Below are 23,042 nucleotides of genomic sequence, written 5' to 3'. Positions count from 1 at the left end.
ACTCTTTACTTAACCCTCCGTGCAGATTCTGTCCAGCGCAGTTCATGGGCGCCATCTTCAGCCGCTTGGTAATCTTCATAATGAGACCGGCGCTTCTGCATTTTTTGTGAGTTTCGGCACATAGTTGTCGTGAAACAGAATTGCTCCAACTGCACATTAGCTGCCACGCCGGTCTCAATCCGAAGATTTCCAAAGAGAAGAATATGGCGCCCGTGAACTCTAATGCCTGAATCTGTACCGAGTGTTAAGTAAAACGTTAGGGGCAGCTAGGCTGGGGGGTAGGGTTTTTTTTAATATGGGTTTGTTTCTCCTTTAAAATTAAACACGGGGAGGCCGATTCACTAAGGGTCGAATTTCGAAGTTAAAAATACTTCGAAATTCGACCCTCGGATTGAAATCCTTCGACTTCGAATATCGAAGTCGAAGGATTTAGCGCTGATCCTGCGATCGATCGATCGAAGGATTTTCAGTGCGATCGAACGATTAAATCCTTCGAATCGAACGATTCGAAGGATTTTAATCCAACGATCGAAGGAAAATCCTTCGATCAAAAAATCACAGGCAAGCCTATGGGGACCTTCCCCATAGGCTAACATTGACTTCGGTAGCTTTTAGCTGCCGAAGTAGGGGGTCGAAGTTTTTTTTAAAGGGCAAGTACTTCGACTATCGAATGGTCGAATAGTCGAACGATTTTTCGTTCGATTCGTTCGATTTCGTTCGACTTCGAACGAATTTAACCAATTCGATGGTCGAAGTACCCAAAAAATACTTCGAAATTCGAAGTATTTTTCATTCGAATCCTTCACTCGAGCTTAGTGAATCAGCCCCTGAATGTTTTTTACCCGCTCTCACCTTAGTTTTAGTCATGTCCAGCAGTCCCACAGAGTATCTGTCACAGTTAAGGAAGGCGCGGACTGTGTATAGCGCTTTGTGAAACTGTCTCTCTATGTCAGTAAGTTCTTCAAAAACCTTATTGGCTGACCACAGGAGTATCTACAGGGATGGACAATTATACATTAGTGTTGGCGGAAAACAACTATTAGTATTGCAGTTACACAGAGCTTCACAGCAAAAATAATTTGTTATAAAGGACCATACTCAATAAAACGAAAATAATGGGATAACATATGAGCTACATTCACGTAATTGAAATGATGCAGCCCGCGGCGATAATCACTTCTATCTTGGTGTACAAGTACTGAGATTAATGCCTGAGATGTGCTGACTTGAGAAAAGGTGTAGGGATGTAGCGAACCGCCGCCGATGTGTTCGCGAACGCCGTTCGCGAACACCGGCAAAATTTGCGAACTGTTCGCGAACTGTTCGCGAACTTCGATCATCCGAAAATCGTTCGATTCGAACGATCGAAGGATTTTAATCGTTCGATCGAACGATTTTCGTTCGAATCGAACGAAAATCGTTCGATTTTAGCGATCGAATGGTCGAATGGGCGACCGATTTTGACGCGAACGCCTATTGGCGAACGTCGCGCGACGTTCGCGAACTTGCGGCGGACGCGAACAGTCGAAGTTCGCGCGAACTAGTTCGCCGGCGAACAGTTCGCTACATCCCTAAAAAGGTGACAGATTGGATTAAGTATTGAACTACAGGTGGCCTTTTTCTTAACTGAAACAATGTCCTAAATTTGCTCTAATTATCGGCTAGATTTCAATCCTTACTATCTTAATTTTTCTAAGGGTTACCCCAACCACACCAGAGTTGTACAGTCTATGTAATAGAAACAAGTTTAAAAAAATTTAAAAAAAACTCCCAACCACAGAGACTCCTACATAGAATGCTGGCAATGAATGTATGCCACAGTCACCCCTAATGAAGAAGAGCCTTGCCTCTACCCTGCCCATTTCCCCACCCAGCTCTCCCATTTCTCTGCCCAGCCCGCCCATTGGCTTGGGGAAGCACAGTGATGATGTCACAGTTTGGGGTAACCTGTGACATCATCACTGTGCTTCCCCAAGCCACCCCCAACCCAATAGGCCAGTATTACCGGCAGGAAAATTTGGCAGCCCTTTGATTGATTTGTTTGTACAGGTATGGGACCTGTTATCCAGAATACTAGGGACCTGGGGTTTTCCGGATAACGGATCTTTCCGTAGTTTGGGTCTTCATGCCTTAAGTCTACTAGAAATTCATTTAAACATTAAATAACCCGAATAGGCTGGTTTTGCTTCCAATAAGGATTAATTATATCTTAGTTGGGATCAAATACAAGCTACTGTTTTATTATTACAGAGAAAAAGGAAATCATTTTTTAAAAAAAAATTTGGATTATTTGGATAAAATTGAGTCTATGGGAGAAAGCCATTCTGTAATTCTGATCTTTCTGGATATCGGGTTTCCGGATAAGGGATCCTATACCTGTATTTGGAAATAAATGTTAGATTGAAGCACACTCATTAACCTTTTATCTCAAAAGACTGAAGAAAAAAAAAGTCTAAAATGTATTTGTGGAAAAGAATCAAGTATCCAATTAGTGGATTGTTTTAAATTGCAATGGGTCTTCAAATCGAAACCTAAAGGGATATAACACAGCAAGAGAAAAATTGTGTTTTTTTTATTTAAAACTAATATATGTACAGTAGATTGTATTAAACTCACACAATTTGCTTCATATTGAATATGCTACACTGTATGAATGTGGCAGCAGTCTGCAAACTGGAGTCTGGATCATCACTTCATCTAGGTTTGCCCCAAGCCCATTTGTACTGAGATTACTATAACAGGATTCCATTATAATGGATACAATGGAATAATAATCCAGTGTTTTTACAATAACCATGTAAGATTCTTCATAAAACCTTTTGTGTGCTATTGCTTACCTGACCTCTTCTCGTCTCACAGTTGTGAAGGTAGGAAAGGTGATAAACCTTGAGAACCAGATTGGCAAAACTCAGGTACTTAAGGAACTTCTAAAAAAAAAGCAAAACAAAGCCAAAACTATTCAGTATTCCAACCTTTACACATACAATTTTTCATGTTTATTGGCAAAAAACTTTCTGTATCGAATCTATGAACTGAATATGCACTATAGTTTACCCAACAACAGTACAGGGGTCGTTTACAAACCACAATACATTGTGCAAAGTGCAATTTTGGATTAAATTACCATGATTTTTTTTTAGGCTTTAGTGGCCTTTGTGGCCTCGCCACAAATCCGGGCCTGTGAATTGCTTCCACCTGCTCCTGTGCCATTTGACATTGTTGCCAGTATTTTGTATAGTTTATTTCTGATGTTTTGTAACTTTATGGCTACTTGGGAACTAATGTAATTAGATAACAGACTGATCATTTATCACACGCCAATAAGGTGGAGATGCTGAATTATAAATACATCATGATGTATATCTATCTATTTTATCATAATGAATCTGTAGTTGCTATCCATTAATGTTTGTCTTGATGTGGCTAAAACCGTGGTAACTCCTGTTACAACTGCTAGTTGTCCGGAGCACGCCAGTGCGGATCGCTCTGCTTCGTATTCAAGATGGAGACTCCCAGCGACATGCACTGATGGCATTGCGCTGCACTGTGCTTCATTTAGCTAAAACAGCTACAAAATTTCAAATAAAGACACCGAGGTTACCGATTCAATGCCCAGTTATAAGACACGTTCACTAGTGTTCCTGGGTGCTCCATTACTGATTCCTGGACTTTTGACGTCTTGCCTTGACTCTGACTATGATTCCTTGCTGCCTGCTTATTGAACTTTTGCCTGAATCCTGACTACGCTTTTTTTAACCCTTTGGCTACCATGAAATGGATTTTCAGCCTACTGCTTCCTCCTTGGTCCAGACCTGTCCATCATTTGAACCGCAAGGCCCTGACCCTGGAAGTGGAATTATTTCTCGATGTTCCTAAGCTTTCAGAAGATCTTCACTGCATTTCACATTCGGTTAAGATGTGAGGCTGGATTGACAGTTCCTGATCTTGTTTTCTTGCTACTGCATCAGTTTTCTTGGTTTTGAATGTATTCCTTGTTTTGAAAATCTGTTAGTTATACTAAGATGCCAATCAGTAGTGGCACTATATAAATATTCACTGGCAGATAAACACAGTTCAACATGGATCATAGAGGAACCCACTAATATAAAATGTACAGCATTGGCATTAGGGTCATTCAAACTGAAATACAAGTATTTCTGAATTGGATAAAGGATAATAGTTCACATCCAATAAATATGTGTACTTGTCTATAATGCATATGTAAATAAATATATTTTTTCTTTTCACATTTTGTACATATATATACACATATTAATGTGTATAATTTCAGCTCTAGAAATCTTAAATTGCTTTTAAAGCCTTGGGTCAGCTTTAAGTTAACTTTTAGGGGGTTATCTACTAAACTCCAAATGCAAAAATCCCGAAAATGTGTGATTTTTTTTATAAACTTTTAAAAAATCACGGAATTTATTAAACCCTGAGGATGGAAAGGTCCGAATCTGAAAATCCGGCATCTCAGACATGTCGAGGTTGCATATAATTCAATGGGCAAAGTTACAATGATTTTTTGATGTGTGCTTGATGGGTTTCGTGCAATGCCGCAAAGTATTCGGGCGAAAAGCATAAGGTGAAAAAGCTGAAAAAATCATAAAAATCAAATGAAAAATCCGAAAAAATCATGAAAATCAGTTTTTTTTCTGCCAAGCAAATTTCCGGGAAAATATCATAATAAATAAGAGTAAAAAATCCGAGCGGATTAGATCGGAGTTTGTAGCAGAAAATATTGAGATAAATTTCGGACTTTGATTATTAACCCCCTTAGTATGTTATAGAATGGCCAATTCTAACAAATTTTCAGTTGGTTTTCTTTTTTTTAATGATTTTTTTTATTATTTACCTTTTTTCTTCTTTCCAGCTTTCAAGTGGGTGTCAATGATCCCATCTAATAGCAAAAGCTCTGTAAGGCTCTAAATTTATGGTTATTGCTCATCTTTCTATTCCGGCCTTCTACTATTCACATTCCAGTATTTTCATATTCAAATAAATGTATTGTGGCTAGTGGAATTTGAACCCTAGCAACCAAATTGCTGAAATTGTAAACTGGAGAGCTGATGAGCTCAAAAACCACAAATGTAAAATGAAAACCAATTACAAATTGTCTCTGAATATCACTCTACATCATACTAAAAGTTAACTCAAAGTTGAACAATTCCTTTAAGCAAATAAACCATTCCAGCACATATCCCCATTGTGCTTTTCTTACCTCTTCGTCAATATTGGTGAAACTGGTGCCATCTTTTTTGTTGACGGCCATTATCACAGCGACAACATCCTTTCCGTTCAGCACAGGGGCAGCCAGAATGCTTTTGGATTTATATTCAGTAAGGTTATCTACAAAGCTGCAGAAATGAGAATCCTAAATACAAAAACAAAATCAAATCTGTAAGTAGGTAACACTTACCAGGGATGGTTATTTATTAATGGCATTTTATTTTTATGGGAAATCAAGATCTTGGTCACTGTTCATGCACCTCTTACCTTTGATATTAGATATAATTAGATTGTCATGTGATAATAGTTGCCACTACTAGGTCTAGTAGAAATTTTTTTTCATATATTGCCTAAATATGTACGTATAACGTTATTTATATAGCACTACTAGGATATATGGCACGCTACAATTTTACAATATCAGTATATATATAAAAATTTCAAAAAGAGCCGCACTCACAGGTCTTAAGCATCTAACAATATTTATTGAAGTGAGACTGACATTTCGGCTGCTCCCACAGCTGTTTTCAAAGCGTCAAAGTCAAACACACAGATAAAAACCCTCCATTTGTGGGGAAAACAGGTATGACGTCACAGTGAATAATAAGGTCACCCCCACACCCATCAAAGTTCAAATTAAACAAATTACAAGGAAACAATACTAAAAGTAAAAAAATTAATGTATAAAAGCACCAGTATAATAAGTGTGTATTCATCAGGACCAAGAAAGTGAAAAAAAAAATAATAATAAAAAAAGGAACACTTAGAAGAGAGTACAAGGGACACGATGAACTGCAACTCACACCTCATTTATTGGATCAAGTGCAACGAGTAGTAAAGAACTTGGAGCCATTCAAGATCTTGTGCCCGTATTAAATATAAGATATTCATATATAGACCATATGTTATTCTCCATGCGGGCTGGTTCTGACCCATGAACTATACAACACTGTAAATTCAGGCTGGTCACAGGAAGAACAAATGTGTCAAAGGTATTAGAGTAGCGTTCCGTGAATATGCCTGTAATCATAATACGAAAAGATACATCAGAAGGGGGCTCTACTGTTAATAAAGACCAATAGTATATATTTGTGTACATAGGAGGTGAGAACCCTGCCTACAGCATGTCCCTCAAAGGAAATCAACAAGATACAAATTATACAAATTATTAGTCACTGCTGCGGGGCTGAAATATTCCACCATTTCAAAGAGACAATAATTTTTTGAACAATAATTAAAGTTCCACAGCTGAAAGAGAGATCTCCATAGTCTGTATTAGGGTCAATAAAAAGGAGATTAAGAAATCAATTCATTTAAGCCAAACGAACTGATAGTATTGAGTCAATGGATCCGTTGTAGTTCACACTGAAGCAACAGTTTGTCTCGGTTGCCCCCCTTGCTGTTGGGGGGATAAAGTCAATCAACATGGAGCGCAAGCTTGCCAGTGAGTTCATGAAATGTGCAGCGATTGGAGTATCCACCTTCCCAGTAGCTAGGGCCAACCGAATGGCAGATCGATGATTAGCCGTATGATCCCTAAACAAAGTAATCGTTTTTACAATGTACATAAGTCCACATGGGCATTAGAAGAAGTAAATTACATATTTCAAAGTACATGTGAGTTTGTGTCTAATTTGAATGCTGCAGGCCCATATGTGGATACTGAAAAGTAGAGAAGTCAAGCAATCCAGAGACACACAGAGCTGATGCAAGCAAGGAACACCTTGCACGTTTATTGCGGTATAGCAGTGCTTCCTTGCTTGCATCAGCTCTGTGTGCCTCTGGATTGCTTGACTTCTGTACCGGATTTGAGGTTGCCGAACCTCTACCATTGTGCACCAGACAGCATTGATTTATCTCACACAAGGGTGTGCGAGAGCCAGGTGGTACAATTGGAACACATAGGGGCTGATTCACTAAGCTCGAGTGAAGGATTCGAATGAAAAATACTTCGAATTTCGAAGTATTTTTTGGGTACTTCGACCATCGAATTGGTTAAATTCGTTCGAAGTCGAACGAAATCGAACGAATCGAACGAAAAATCGTTCGACTATTCGACCATTCGATAGTCGAAGTACTTGCCCTTTAAAAAAAACTTCGACCCCCTACTTCGGCAGCTAAAAGCTACCGAAGTCAATGTTAGCCTATGGGGAAGGTCCCCATAGGCTTGCCTGTGATTTTTTGATCGAAGGATTTTCCTTCGATCGTTGGATTAAAATCCTTCGAATCGTTCGATTCGAAGGATTTAATCGTTCGATCGAACTGAAAATCCTTCGATCGATCGATCGCAGGATCAGCGCTAAATCCTTCGACTTCGATATTCGAAGTCGAAGGATTTCAATCCGAGGGTCGAATTTCGAAGTATTTTTAACTTCGAAATTCGACCCTTAGTGAATCGGCCTCATAGTATCCAGTCCTTTGGGCAGGCAGCCAAGAGCTTGAAGTTGTAGTCGGATAACAGTGGGTTGGGTTTGTCTTGACCATAAAGTCTCTAAGGCTCCTGTCTTGTCTATACGCAACAGGTAGTTGTGATCTAATGGAAGGAGGAAGTGTCCTGTCTTGTTCCAACACTGATCAATGATCATATAGTCAGTGCATCGATAGGTGGCTTCTTATCTGGAATATAAGTAGTGAGAAATGCGAGTCTCTCCTCATCAGAAGTAGAGGCAGAATGGTCATCCCTGTGGAAGAGATTGCTTTGTGTGAACATCAGTGCTTGATCTCTGCATGTTAGTAGATCTTGTAAAGGGTATCCTCTCTGTGAAAACCAAGTCACTAAGTCATTGAGTTGTTCAATCCGTATCTGGGGGTCAGAGTTGTTCCTGACCATCATGCCCTTATAGTTCCATTATATTTCTGAGCTCCAGTTTATTAGGTCTTTATTTTCTAACACTGTTGTAGAAGGTGATGGAACCAAAAACAGTGAAACCAGTGTTGCCAGCACTCAGGCCACATCTATATCTACTTACCCAACTTGCTTTTACATATTGCTACTAAACAGGTTTATCTGGAATAACACAAGTATAAAGCGCAACACTGAATGCAAAATATAAGAAATAATTGTCACCAGTGTAACAGTAGGTGCATAGTCCCAAGGTCAGGGAAGCTCATGCAAAAACATTTTTAGAATGACATCACTCTTAAGTCAGCATACCTTTATTTTGTACACAAAATCTTGTTGACTGAAGCACTTTATTATTATTATTATCCTATCCACAGCAATTAGCTTGCAGGCAAGAGACACATTCAACTGAAAGTGATACAGAACATACCCCTTTCTACTTAGTATTGAGTGTCAGACTTGCTGGGCTTAGCCTGCCTCAACCATAGCAGTGGCCTTGGATCACACTGGGGTTCCCGCACCATTCTGCTGTAGGGGGTTATTTTTTATTCCCTGGAGTGCAAGTGCTAAAGTACTAAAGGGTGCTTAGTAATCACTGATTGTGTTAGTGAATGTTGTATTGGAGGGTTGGCTGTGTCTCCTGATGCTGCTCTTTGCACTGAGCACCAGATTTTTGATCCTTGGGGCACAGAGTAGCATTCCCAGGGACTCAAGTGCTTGGTAATTAAGCATGTGCCCTTACACCCCTTAGTGCCATAACACTTGTGCCCGGGAAATAATAAATGGCCCCTATAGACACAAAGACATGGGCACACACTCACACATTGCATGCACATAGAAAGGCACAAATCCTCAAACAGATAAAAACCCATGCACACCTCAGGGTACAGGATACCACTTTGGAAATTAAAAATTGCATTTAAAAGGTGATAAATTCATTGGTTAATTAAGTCAATTTAAGCTTAGCAAACAAGGGCACACACACAGTACTGGAAGCAGACCTACAGATAATAATGTTCTTCTTGCAGGTTAATCTAAGACTATTCTAATTAAATTAGGATTATAAGATTAGCATGGACTTTCTTGTCAGATCTTTACATAACTACAGCTAGATACATTTCCTAAAATGGCAAAGGAAAGGAAAATATACTTTGTTGCTTATTGATAACTCATTAAAATAAAAGATTCATGTCTAGATTGCTAGGAAGAGTGAGTAAATTGATTTTGGGTATAATATTATAAGGAAGTGATACTCATGACCCATTGCCACTGAAATACATAGGGGGAAAGTTACTAATCGGCGAAAATTTGCCTGCGACGGCATCGCACCCATAACTAAACTTCGCCAGTCGAAAATTCACTTAGACAACACTGATTTACTAAAATGCGCAGTTGCGTCAACAACGCCAAACGCTGGGGAATTTTCGATAGTGTTACTTCGGCAATCAAAGCGAAGATTTGCTAGCGGTCAATTATGCCTAGCGCAACTTCATTAGAGGTAATCACTCAGGCTAATTTGCATACGGCGGAAAATTATAAAGTTGAATGGACGTATATTTTGCAGCAAATACGTTACATTACACAAGTCCAGGGAACCTTAATAAAGAAAATAGAGTTGTTATAATGCCCTACACTTGAGCCCACTGTATAGTTTATGTTCCCTATCAGTGCTATCCAATTTATATCATACAGAAGGGCCGGAATTTTTCTAATCTACATGGTGGAGGGCCAATAATGGAAGCCAGTGTTAGCCACTCCCTGTTTTTAGACCACACCCACTTTAAACCACACCCATTTTACCAGAAGACCATGCCGACATTAATAGCACACCAAAAAAACCAGATGGTTAGCAGCTCACTGCAGGAATCAGGGCCGGAACTAGGGGTAGGCAGAGAAGGCGGCTGTCTAGGACGCCATCATTGAGGGGCGCACTTTTAATGGGGTTTTTTTTTTTCTTTTTTTTTCAAGTGTTTATTTAATGATTTGTTTCAGTAATCATGGTCACTCAGACGGGTGGAATCTCCCTCCTTCACCTTCTCCCTCTTGCTAGCAAGTAATAGTAATAATGGATGGCAGAGAGAGGCAGAGAGCTGGGGGGCTGCTTGGTGTGGCTCACACTTGCTGCTCTCAGCCTTGCACAGTTGCACTGAACTGAAGACTTTCTTTCTATTACTGTAAAGTGTGAAGCTTCCTGCTGGCACAGCCAGGTACAGATTTGGGCCGGGAGCCATATGTTTGCTGTTGCTGCTGGGCTGGGCGCTGGCACAGGTACATAAATACTTGGGGGCAATATGATGTGATCAGATTTATTTTTGGCTGCTGCTGGCACAGGTCCAGGGGAGCTGTATGATGGATGGCTGCTGGGCTTGCTGGTACAGGAACAGGGGGCAGTAATATAAATAAAAAAGTGTTGTACATTTTCTTGCTCTCTTTATTTAAAAACCATCATGGTAAGGAGGGAAATGGTAATGCAGGACAGGGGGCACTGATTGAAGCAGGGTGCCAAACTACCTTGGCCTGGCACGCATATGTGAAAAAAGTTGTCATATTAAGACATACCCTTAAATCCATATGCCTCCCCTGTGTATAATACAGTACTTCAGCATATGATTAAACACCTTAGGGGCCCCTAACAATAATTTCCAAATGCTAACAAACCCCAAGAACAAATACTAGACTTTTGTTCCATAGGGATCATAGGTCAGACAGAGTATGGCAAACACAGGGTGCAAAGAGCAGGCAAAATATGACACACACAGGGAGCATAGGGAAAACAGAACAGAGCAGGAAAATCAGGACCAGTCTAATATGTACTATATACAGTGACACAGTGCTGGTGCACCATTTGCATTTTGAATAAGGTGTGAACAAGTGAACAATGTGGGCAGTTTCAGTCTGGGTCTCAGGTGGAACAGTACAGGCCTTTAGAATATAAACAATAGAGGTGTCACAAGTGTGAACAATACAGGGGGATTACAGGTGTGAACAATATTAGTTCTATTAGTCTGAATTTGATGTTTAAACAATGCAGGGACGGGTTAATCTCTGTAGTGATACATTTTAAAGTTAACATATGGTAAGCAGACACAGCAGGCAGACTTTGATGTGGAGGGCCACATAAAGGGGGGTCGCGGGCCGCCAGTTGGACAGCCCTGTTACATATGTTAGGAAATGTATGGGGAAACCCGGTTACCAAATAATTTTAACCAATTTTAAGGACTATTGCAGGTTATCACTCTGAAAAAAAAGGAAAAGACGCCAGCGTTTTTTTTGGACTTTTTTTTTCTTTGCTATCGAAGTTATGCCTGCGCCTGTTAGTAAATCGGCGAAGTGCCTAAAAATGGGAACGCTGGCGAATCGCCAGCATTGGTCACTTTGCCCTTTAGTAAATCTGCCCCATAGAGTATATTGCAGGTATTGTATGTATATTTTCACATTGCTTTTTTCTTCATAAAAAGTTGACCAGTGGAATCATACTTATTTGTGACCAGGAGATGGCAGTATGCCCTGATTACAATTCATGGATAATGAAATATGTTTTATTTTGTGCCAGGTTAAGTAACCTATAGTAGCCCATTGGATATTTGCTTATAAACAGGTGACAGTAAATGCTGCTTTTTGACTGGTTGCTATGAGATACTAGCTCTGGTACAGCCACTGTGACATTTATAACATTATACCTAATCTGTATCTTGATCATCAATATGAAAATGTCACAGCTGTGCCTTTTTGCACTTGCCAACTGATCGCATTCTGGTTTTGCTCTGAAAGAACATTTTCAGGATATTTTCTGCTTTAGCAAATACTGCAAACATTTTAATCTTGCAATCCAAAAAACAGGATTACATTCCAAATAAAAAGCCTCCTACAATAAGTGCTTTGATAAAGTTTAATAAGAGCTGCTGGCCCCCTGACAAATTAAATATGCATAATAGAGGTTATATTTAGGGACCTTTGTGTTCTATGATGCTTCTAAGGGAGAATTTGTTTTATTTTATATTGCGCATATCTCAGACACCTAAGCACAAGGGTATTATGAGATAAACCAGAGATTAGGCTCATCTCACCCTTGTACTGATTATCAACTAAAAATGTGCCTTAGAGGCAATGATGGGTATTTTTGCATTTCCCAATTATAATGCAAATTCAAATGACAAAAATATACATCACATAATAATTTAAATATATAAGGCTGTAAATTGTTGTGTGTAGAAGCAGATATTTTGGATTTTAAAGGGAATTACAGGTGGTGCCTTTTTATTAACCTAGAAAAGTCATACAGAGCGATTTCTGCATAATATCACAGGCCAATTTTAATACTATAAGGGCCTTTAAGATTATCATCCTAGACCAGCCAGAAATATAAATCAATGAGCGTTGTGTTTATATCCCAGAGATACAGTAAGCTTTATTATCACCCCAGATAGCCTAGTAATGCAATGCAGTTGGCTTTGTGCATGTAAGTCTAGGCATGCCACTTATACTAATAGTTGAGATCAGCATGAACAAGGGACCTCAAAGTCTGCTTTATAATATTTATGTACAGTTAAACCTTACTTACAGGTATGCTATTTATTATATTTTTTTTAACCTGATCGTAACAACACTAGTTTTCCCTTCTGATCTTCTTGTTTTTTTAACCTTTGCAGACGGGTGAGAGACTCAGTTCAAAGAACGTTTTTACTCCCGCGAGTTCAGCAATGCTGTGCAATGGGCTTTGTGCATATTATTCCAGTAATACAATGATATGATGGAGTCTTGGTATGTTATGATATTTAATGTTCCGTGTAGACCAGTTTTTCATCCCAGAGTAACCAGCAATACAGTGTGTTAATGCAGGCACTCTTACTGCTACCTGACATATAGCCATATATTTTATATATATACAAAAGCCATGAATATCTTGTAAATTATATCCTTATAAACGGTGAGTTCTGATGTCATCAGTTATAAACGTGAGTTCTGATGTCATTTCTGTCACCTGACTCATTGAAACTTGTGTATTTATATGGTCATGAAACTCCTCGGTAACTTATAATATCCTTATATTTTACAAGAGGGGGTACTTTATTCACTATATATGCACCTTGATCATATCTGTGGTAGCATCACCCGGCAATGAATGGCGGTTTTAGAGGACTCTTGACATTCACATACAGCTCTTCTTTTGAGTACTGTAAACATCATAGAAACATCTATGATGCTTCTGGGAGTACAAGGTTTCCACTGTTTAGATGCAGGAAGCGGACCTGCTGCAGGGATCTAAATAAAAATGGAGGTGGGAACCTGACCTGCTACTGGGATCTAAACAAAACTCAATGATTCTTAAATCCAAAACCACAAAGTAAACATGCAATTTATAATTATTTACATCTGCACAAATACAAATCATTGCATAATTATTATCATATCCATTTTAAGAATAATTCAGAGTGTTAGAGACATCTATCACATTGGATATACTGTAAGGCCTGCCTCAGTTTCTATGAGGCATAGACTAGTTTTGCATAAGGTCTGACTTACAGAGCAGGGTCACACTTAGTTTTAAAAATACTTCACTGGGAGCTGGAAAATTAAAGCCTCAATCCTCCCAACCTTACAAATTAGTCATTAAGAACAGTCTTAGGCCTTGAGACCATTTCATTAACTTCAGTGTATTGCTCTACAAAGAGACTACAAAGACCAATGCATCCGAAGTCCATCCCTGGTTCACCAAACAAAGGGGGAGGAAAACCAAATACCATATAGCAATGTTAATGGTTTGTGTCCGGTAGGGGTAAACTATTTATTGGTTACAGCTTATCAGTGGAATTCTCTGCTTGACAAAGGCTTGTTCCTGAACATTGGGGCATCTGTAAATATAATCCATATTCTTTACACTGTACCTTTTACAATAATGGGCTTTATATTGAACACATGTCTCAGGAGTAGATAAAATATACATCTTTGAGAAAAATCAAATATACACTTATAATTTATAAAAAGTGTGTAATGAGAATTTTCCTTTTGGAATCCATTTTGTTTATGCAGAATACAATTGTTACTTTGCCTATGTTTAGAGATTTGTGTTATGTTTGCAGCTGGAAATATCTTAGGTTTAAAAAAGGTTTTACAGAAATAGTTTGGTATTTCTATATCCTGAATGGAAGAATGGACAAGTAACTTTGTGTTGAGATAAGGACATTAACTAGGCAATGGAGAGAAGATGTTTGATTTAGGCTGTGGTTGATTGGATTAAATGAAGGGGTTGTTTGGGTGCTGTGAGAATTAGGAGGAAGTGATGTGAGAGTCTAAGGCACTGATTAATACAAATGGCTTCATGGTATTGCTAGATTGGCATATTGGTGTTATGTTTCACTACAGTGGCCTATAATAGGACCCCAGACAGTAGAGCAAAGAAGTCCACCCCTTAGTGCTCATATGGAGTGTCCTTCTTCATGCTCATACAGAGTGCCCTTCTTCATGCTAATATGGAATGCCCTTCTTCACTCGGCACCTTGCCCTGAATAAAAAATCTGCCATGAGGCGTCACGAGGGGCAAGCAGTGTCGGACTGGGACACCAGGGGCCCACCCAAAAACCTTAGACCAGGGGCCCACTCTCAGTACTATTATTCTTCCTCTCCTCACTCAATCTCTATTCTCCTAGTCTCTTTTCCTTACATACTATAATCTATTAATCCATCTATTTAGCCTCTTTATTCTCATAGAGAATCATAAGGAATGGCCATGAAATAGGCCAAATGTTTAGAAGCCGTAGGGCCCACTGACACCTGGGTCCACCGGGAGTTTTCCTGGTATACCAGTGGGCCAGTCCGACACTGGGTGCAAGTCAGCCCTGTCTTTATGATTGGCCTATTTTATAACTTTGTATTTTGTCAAAAAGTATCCAGACACCTGCCTGTGCAACATTCATTCTAAAACCTAGGATTTTAAATCAATATGGTCCTCCCTTTGCAATTATAACCACTCTACTTTGTTGGCACAGTTTTATAATAAATGTTGAAACAGCCGTAAGAGAATTAGTGTGTTTGCTGATGATGTTGAATGATCAGGCCTGGCACTTGGTGTTTCAATTATCCTGAGTTGGGTTGAGGTCAGGGCTCTGGGCAGGCCAGTCAAGTTTTTCTTCTCCCATCACAGAAAACTAACTCTACACAGACTTAGCTTGATACATGGAGGTATTAGCAATCTCAAACAGAGAATAACTGTCCTGAAACTGCTTCCACAATGGTATGCTGTAGCATTAAGTTTTGTTTTTACCAGGACCAAGGCCTCTAGCCCAAACATTGAAAATCCTTCCCAGATCATTATTTCTCATCCACCAAGCCTTACACATTCCAGCACTTAGCATTCCCTTTGGCATCCTCCAAACCCTGAATAATCGGCAAAACTGCCAGATGTGAAATAGGATTTGGATTTCTTACACTAGAGAACCTAACTCCACATTTTACACCCTTCCAACCTATGTATGGCTCTGACCATGGTGGTAAAAGTCTTGTATGCAACTGCTCACATGCAATAAATGTCATGCGTTCTATAAATAGTTATTTTGTTGAATACTCCTTTAAAGGAGAAGGAAAGCCATAGAGGCATTTTATTGCCAATAGATTAGCTGCAATAGTGCAAGCTAGAACGCTATATTTATTCTGTAGAATGTTTTACGATACCTGAGTAAAAAGCTCTAGAAACTCTCTGTTTGTTTAGGATAGGAGCTGCAGTATTAATGTGGTGTGACATCACTTCCTGCCTGAGTCTCTCCCTGCTCTGGGCTCAGATTACAGTAGAAAAGGGAGGGGGGGGGAAGAGGAGCAAACTGAGCATGCTCTTGCCCAGGGCAATGAGGTTTAAGCTGAAGGCAGGAAGTCTGATACAGAAGCCCATGAGTACACAATAGAAGGAAAGAAATGCAGTGTTTCTTTTGACAGGGGACTCAGAGCAGCACTACTTTGGGGGTTTACTGGTATATTTAGATGGACCTTTCTGATAAGGCTTACTTAGTTTTAACCTTTCCTTCTCCTTTAAGGCTATGGCACATGAGGGATTTGACCACCATTGTTTTCCAACTGATGGCAGTAGTTGATAAACAACCTCTGTACTGTAACCCTAAATATCAAACCACCCCCTCTGTCCTTCAGCTCTTCCCATACAAAGGAAAATTAAGTGCTTGTTAAAGCAATTATAGATTTGACAAGTGAAAGCTCGATTTGATGGCTTAGAGCAGTTGTCACACTGTGACTGTGACAATCAGAACATCACTAAAAGCAATACATTCAAGCACAGAACATATTAACAAATATATTGTTTTTGGTTGGCTTTTGAATACATTTAGATTGTGCTCCCTATAATTTATAGACTTGTTGTTCAATAAAGGAACAGGCTGGTTCCTGGGATGTGTTACAATTACTTTGTTCAGACTTCTCTTTGTGGCACAATAGTTTCTGAGCAAATAAGCTTCCACTACAAATCTCTACCCAACTGCTGTTTAGGTTTAAGGCCCCCAACAACCACTAAGCCTTGGCAACATTAAACAAGAACATAAGAGCAGTGACACACCAGGAGATTAATCGCTAGCGATAAATTGCTGCTTCTCTGGGCAACTAATCTCCTGCACACTCCAGTAAAAAGCTTTCCCATAGGCAATAATGTGAATCGCTGGTGGTAAAACACGTGTCACTCTAGTCTCCCAAAATTGCTACAAGAGGAAACTTCAAGCAATTTTGGGAGACTGGAGTGACATGTGTTTTACCACCAGCGATTCACATTATTGCCTATGGGAAAGCTTTTTACTGGAGAGTGCAGGAGATTAGTTGCCCAGAGAAGCAGCGATTTATCGCTAGTGATTAATCTCCTCGTGTGTCACTGCCCTAAGCCATGGTTTTTAGTTTAGCAAAATTGCTCTGTTGCATTCAACAATCTCTTAACTAGTCTAAACAAAGTGCCACCTGGTTATATTTGTTTATGATCTGCCCAAAAGCCCACAGAAACAATTATACAATGTAAAATATATTTGCTATTCAGTTGTTTTGCTTTGCCTTATCTCAATGACTTATCTAATTAAAGGCTCAAAATCTAGTAGTGTTGCAAAATATTGGTCTTAGATTTTATCTCAGATGTCTGTTATCTGAATAGTCTCTTATAATGATACGAGAACTGGGTTACTCACTCTAAGTATTAAAACATATGTTTGCCAAAATGCAGTAACCCATAGCAAGCAATTAAACAAAGTAACAGAAATCAGATTTGTCCAATGTTGTTAAATGTTTGCCCAGGAGCAGTAAGTAAGTTAATAAGACATTTTTTCAACAGTTGACCAATAAATGCTATATGTTGATTGGTTGCTAAAGGTTACTGCTCCTGGGCAGACTTAGAGGGGGTCATTTATGAACACTGACTAGTAACCAATGACAACCAAATTGTTGCATTCATTGTTCTACATGCAGCTGGCTGAAACAAAGTCAATCACTTATTGGTTGCTATAGGTTACCGCCCATGGGCAAATTTGGCCAGTGTTGAGGCCTTCTATCTGTCTATTACATAAAGCTGTGTGTTATATATGTATATTGTTAAATAGTGACTATAAATTTTTTTTGGCATATAGTGTTTGCATCAGCGGATATAATTTTAGATGTGAGCTGGATATACGTGTATATAAGTGCTGAAATACTAGGTATTTGGTTCCATGACTAAAGTATATTCATTCTTCAGATGTGACGCAGAGCTCAGTGCATGGAGCTTATCTGACAGACATGAAAAGAAAGATTTAATCCCAGATTAGATACCCATATGTATTGTAAGTGCCCTGTTTGAACTCCCACGTAATTATAAGTAACATGATATCCCAAATTTTCAGATTGCTGAAGCAGTGCTCCTTTACATGGCACTGTTGCCTCAACTAACAAATAAATCAATAGTACACAGAGGTATTCTTTATGAAGGACGCAAGTTCCTTTGTTCTTTTTTATTACATATAACATTGTTGGACTCACCTTTGTCACATCTGCAACATTCACTAATTTCTTAGATTGTGCCACAAAGCCCAACACTCCAGTATCCAGGGGAAACACAATCTCAGAATCTGGAACCACCACACACTCATCCAAGGTGGCATCTATATTAACGTTAAAAAGTCTGGTGGCAAGCTCAGCGGTGCCATTCCTCATGCGGTACATGAACAAACTCATGCGCTCTGCCTGAATTATGAAAGACATCATCTTGAGCACACTGAAAACACATCTTTCAAGATTGAGGTTCTCCTGGAATACTCTGATGAGGTCAAAGACAATCTCACTCTCCTCCACGCTGCTTAAAGTATGAACGTGGGAGAAGTCCACATTGGTCCTTTCGGTGCTGAGTAGATCACAGATTATGCCGGGTCTAAATTTAAGGTCATAGTACTGTTTGGCAAAGGATGGGTTGGAATCCAGAAATTTCTCCACTTCCGACTGTGTTATAGAACTCATGATGTAAACCGTGGCTTAAATCTTACAGGAAATCAGACTGCAACTTTACAGAAATGCCTATGAATCCAAAGGTAGAAAATCTGCAACAAAAACAATCAACACAAAAATTTAGGGTGGGGAAAAAAATTTAAACCCAGGGAAATCCAGGTATCCCCTGGGTGTTTCTCCTTCAGGAGACAAAAGGAGATCTCGGAGTCATGCCATCTTCTTTCTCTGAGCTGTAAGCCTGATTTGGTAGAATACACTTAAGATGATTCTTAGCAAGGCTAGCATTATTCCGCTAATAGTGAAGGTGAAATGGGGATTACCCTGATCATTTTAAATGGTCACATGACAACTCTATAATCCACTAGCCAATCGAGTTAAAGGCTGCAGACCACTGTCAATGCCAATGAAGCAGAGGCCACTACAGATGGCAGTTTAAGAAACAGAGAAGCAAGAGGGATGCTGTTGGTATAACGAGCAAATAGTTCATAAACTGGATTCAGTAACAGAGAAAACACACTGCCCTTAAGGGTATTTTCAAAAATGATTTTTGTTAGCTCTTCTCCAAGTACCTTATTTTCACTAATTTTATTAGTCAATCTGTTACTGCTGAAGAAAATGCACATCATTGCATCTTTGCAGTTCTTCACACTTTTTGATAGCTTACACTATTATGTGTGTGTGTGTGTATAGATATATTGTAAGAGAAACACTGGGAAACAGATGGATGCAACGTATGTTTCCCCTAGATTCCTGTCATGTGTGTAGTAACTTCTTAGTTTTGCAATGGGGAAAAATAAAATGTTTTGTTTTACTATTGTTCAGCTTAAGTAAAAGAAGGGTTACAAAGTCCCTTGAGTCAATGGACAAAAGTGGGTGAGTCCTCCATTCCAGTACGGGTAGCTGCATGGTGATTAGGCTGCAGCTGCATAAGGGTTGGCTCCCCAAGAAAAGGAGCTGGGTTTTTCAGTGAACCTTGATGAAAAGCAGGAGCTGCTGTCCTGTGTGATCTAACTGCCATGGAAGTGTGGAAAACGTATTTGTGCATTTTTCTTTGTAAAGGAGTGAGACACAAGGCTCTTGTGCTGGGTAAATAAGGGAAAGCTTCTGTGTATTAGTTAGTGCTGGACAGGCTTCGGTTTTTGGTTTTCTGTATTTTGTTTTTCTTTTCTTTCTGCAAAAGCCTCAAATAAACTGGCCAAAGAGCTATGCTCAATTGAACCATCTGTGCCTCTGTTTTGGAGTGTCTGGAAGTGTACACAAAGGTCTATTCCCAGTGAGACTACAGTCCGACTACCTGGAATCAATAATATATATATATATATATATATATATATATATATATATATCATAAATATATATATAGATATATACTGTATATGTGTATATATATATATATATATATATATATATATATATATATATATATATATATATATATATATATATATATATATATATATATATATATATATATATATATATAAATATTCCCCTTATATTTTATTTTATCATTACTAAATATCACACTCACAACGAGTAGAATATGGGCATTTGGATCGCGGACCGCAAAAACAACCAAATCAGTCCTCTGAATCTTAATTATTGTTTGTGTATAAAATTCAGGTTAGCTAATTATATTCACAAGTGTGGTGCTACAAAAACATCCTGCTCATTTATCCAGACTCAGGGTCATCCAAGAAAATACTTATTTGATTAAGTGCCCACTGAATGACACTGCCTAGAGTTTTGTAACAGTTTGTTATCCCTAAATCCTTCTCAATTATTACAGCATTTTAGTATTGTATATAGTATTGTATATCTGAACCTATTCTAAGTAACTAATATCATGCACCGGGAATGTAAAAATATCCAAGCCATTTATACCATTAATGGGACTGCACTAGCCAAATCAATAATGGAAAAGGACCTTGGAGTCCTTGTAGATAACAAACTTGGCTGTAGCAAGCAATGCCAGTCATCAATTGCAAGGGCAAATAAGGTCTTGAGCTTTATTAAAAGGGGCATAGATTCACTGGAGGAGAGGGTCTAGAACTGGAAAGCTCCCATCTAGAATATACAGTGCGATTTTGGAATATTATTGAATTAGGAAGGGTCCAAAGAAGGGCAACTAAGCTAATAAAGAGTATGGAAAGTCTCAGTTATGAAGAAAGACTGGCCAAGTCAAAGAAAAAATATAAGGAGACCATTTAATAAACTCTCTAAAGCTTAATTTAGTAGATCCTTCCAGCAGATATGAGGGGATCTATTTCTTAGTATTCAGAAAGGGGTTTTTTAACAGTGAGAGCTGTCAAACTGTGGAATTCTCTCCCTGAATCATTTGTATTGATAGATACTGTATATTAGCTTCAAAAAGGGGTTGGATGGCTTTTTAGTAAGTGATAAAGTACAGGGTTATTTAAAATAGCTCTTAGTATAAAGTTGATCCAGGTGCTGCTCCAATTGCCATATTGGAATCGGGAATGTTTTTTTTTATCCCCTTTGAGGCATATTGGAGACACTTCAGTGGGTGTTTTTTTTCACCTTCCTCTAAAATAACTAGCAGTTAGGTAGGTTGAACTTGATGGATGTGTGTCTATTTAAATGAGTCATGTGACACCAGTGGCATCACTAAGCACAAATTATATTTGATGACCACCATTTTTAAGGATTTATTTTACATGAGAATGCAAAATCAGAGAAACTACAGACAGTGGCGAGAAGATAAAATACAGGCATTATTTGCAAGAAAATCGAAATCCTGCAATATACAATTAACTGGATACAGTTTCAGAACTCAGATAACACTGGCTATTCCTGAACAGATCACAATTGGTCATATGTGAAAAACTGATAAATTCCCTTCTGACTAAAATCTACAAGAACAATGTATAAAAAACTTACACTTCTGTTTAAAAAAAAAAAAAAAAAAGCTAATACAGTATGTATAAGAGAATTTTATCAGATAATCTAATGCTAAGGGTTACGTTTGATCTCCGATCATTACCAGTTTTGTACCTTGTGCCTTAACAACTAATACATTTTGAGCTGTCCCTATATTCATGTAGAGGAGCTGCACTGATACATAATGAATGAGCCAGCAGTGCATAGGTAATTCTACACAACAGGTCACTGGTTAGTCTCCAGCAGTGGTCTCCAGCTATCACTCCTCATTAGTCTAATACCTCTCCTGACATAGAGGATTATATGACTCATCCGCTCTTCACAATTATTGAGACGGCAGAAGACTTTACAAGGTGAATGCGGCAGATTCATTTTAGCAGCTATCAAAGAATTATTGCTAGCTAGCCCAAGAGGTAATATGCTGCACTGAGTTCTTCTTTTTTCTTCTTTTTTCACAGCTTAGATAAATTATCTCTTTTTTTGACCGTGTAGAAACTTTGTAGTAGTAAGTTTTATTGAACTTTGGCTGCATAAATGCAACACAGCATTTTAAGTACAAAATTAATAGCTTTGTAATTGTGTTAAACTGCCCATACACAGACCCGCATTGGCTGATGACTTAAGCTGGCCATACACTTTAAGATCCACTTATGTGGAAAGGTCACCATACAAGTAGATAGATATTTGCCTGATTTTGTCACTCATGTGTTGGCCAAAATAGCATCATCCGATCATCGGTCCATGGTCCAACGTTCACATTATTCTGTAGGGCCAACAGAGATCCATTGGGCAAGATTTCACCAATTAAGTCCTTGTATGGTGGGATTTTTTTAAACCTATCAGAAGGGCTCCATACTCAATCAAGTATACTGCCAACCCAGTCTGGAGTGGGCAAGTCAATAACTTTTATTGGCCTGTGTATGGCCAGCTTTATTTAGAAGCTTATTGGCCAGTATATGGTGCATGTAACCTGAATTATATCTAGTCAGGGAGCAGATAGATATCTTTTGGAAAGGTGTAAAAACTCCACTGGTATGTAAATGTAGTCCGTTTGAATGAAGTCTTCATAGACTGTTAATGTAATCCAATTTTATACATTGGTGCCAAATGATTGCGTTAGCATAAATGGACCCACCACCTGGGAGACCAAAGCAAGAACTACCTGCATACTTTCAGTGCATGGACAGCTCCCCACCATCTGCATTTTGTGTAGGGTACTGTATATGATTACATTAAAATATACTGGATATCTTATTATGGTTATAGATGAAAGGATTTATATGGTTATGTAAACAATGATTGGATAACTCTGTTGTACTTATGGGGTAATTTTCTACTCCTCAACCCTTCTGAAACCCTCTTGGCCATGAAACTCATACATGGACTGATGCAGTCCTCAGCAGATGGGATTTTTCCATTCCTCGTTTTTCCATTTTACAAATCAATGTCTTGTTCTTTCACCAGTAGACAACCATTTTGTTCAAGAATGATCAGCACAACCAGTCCATCAGCCCCTATATCTTGAGAAGTAGAAGGTTGGAACTTAGACCCAGTATTTCATCCGCAACAGATCATTACATACTGTAGCTCAGTACAGAATATAGCAGCAAAGCTAAGC

General features: G+C 38.7%; 1 protein-coding gene across 1 annotated transcript in view; it reads right to left on the bottom strand.

Annotated features, from left to right (window-relative positions):
* The window catches only part of LOC108712399 (rod cGMP-specific 3',5'-cyclic phosphodiesterase subunit alpha-like), a 47,634-nt gene extending 28,884 nt beyond the window's left edge, over positions 1-18,750 (bottom strand). The window contains exons 1-4 of the mRNA XM_041588706.1: positions 18,062-18,750; positions 5,225-5,377; positions 2,838-2,927; positions 853-993 (exon numbers count right to left, since the gene is read on the bottom strand). Coding sequence (XP_041444640.1) covers positions 853-993; positions 2,838-2,927; positions 5,225-5,377; positions 18,062-18,535 — 858 coding nt within the window. The 5' untranslated portion in view covers positions 18,536-18,750. The remainder of the gene's footprint in view (positions 1-852; positions 994-2,837; positions 2,928-5,224; positions 5,378-18,061) is intronic.
* Between the last annotated feature and the right edge of the window lie 4,292 nt (positions 18,751-23,042).

Source organism: Xenopus laevis, chromosome 3S (genome assembly GCF_017654675.1).
Source record: "Xenopus laevis strain J_2021 chromosome 3S, Xenopus_laevis_v10.1, whole genome shotgun sequence".
NCBI lineage: Eukaryota > Metazoa > Chordata > Amphibia > Anura > Pipidae > Xenopus > Xenopus laevis.
Note: the sequence above shows the minus strand (reverse complement) of the source record. Positions and strands in the feature narration are given on the sequence as shown.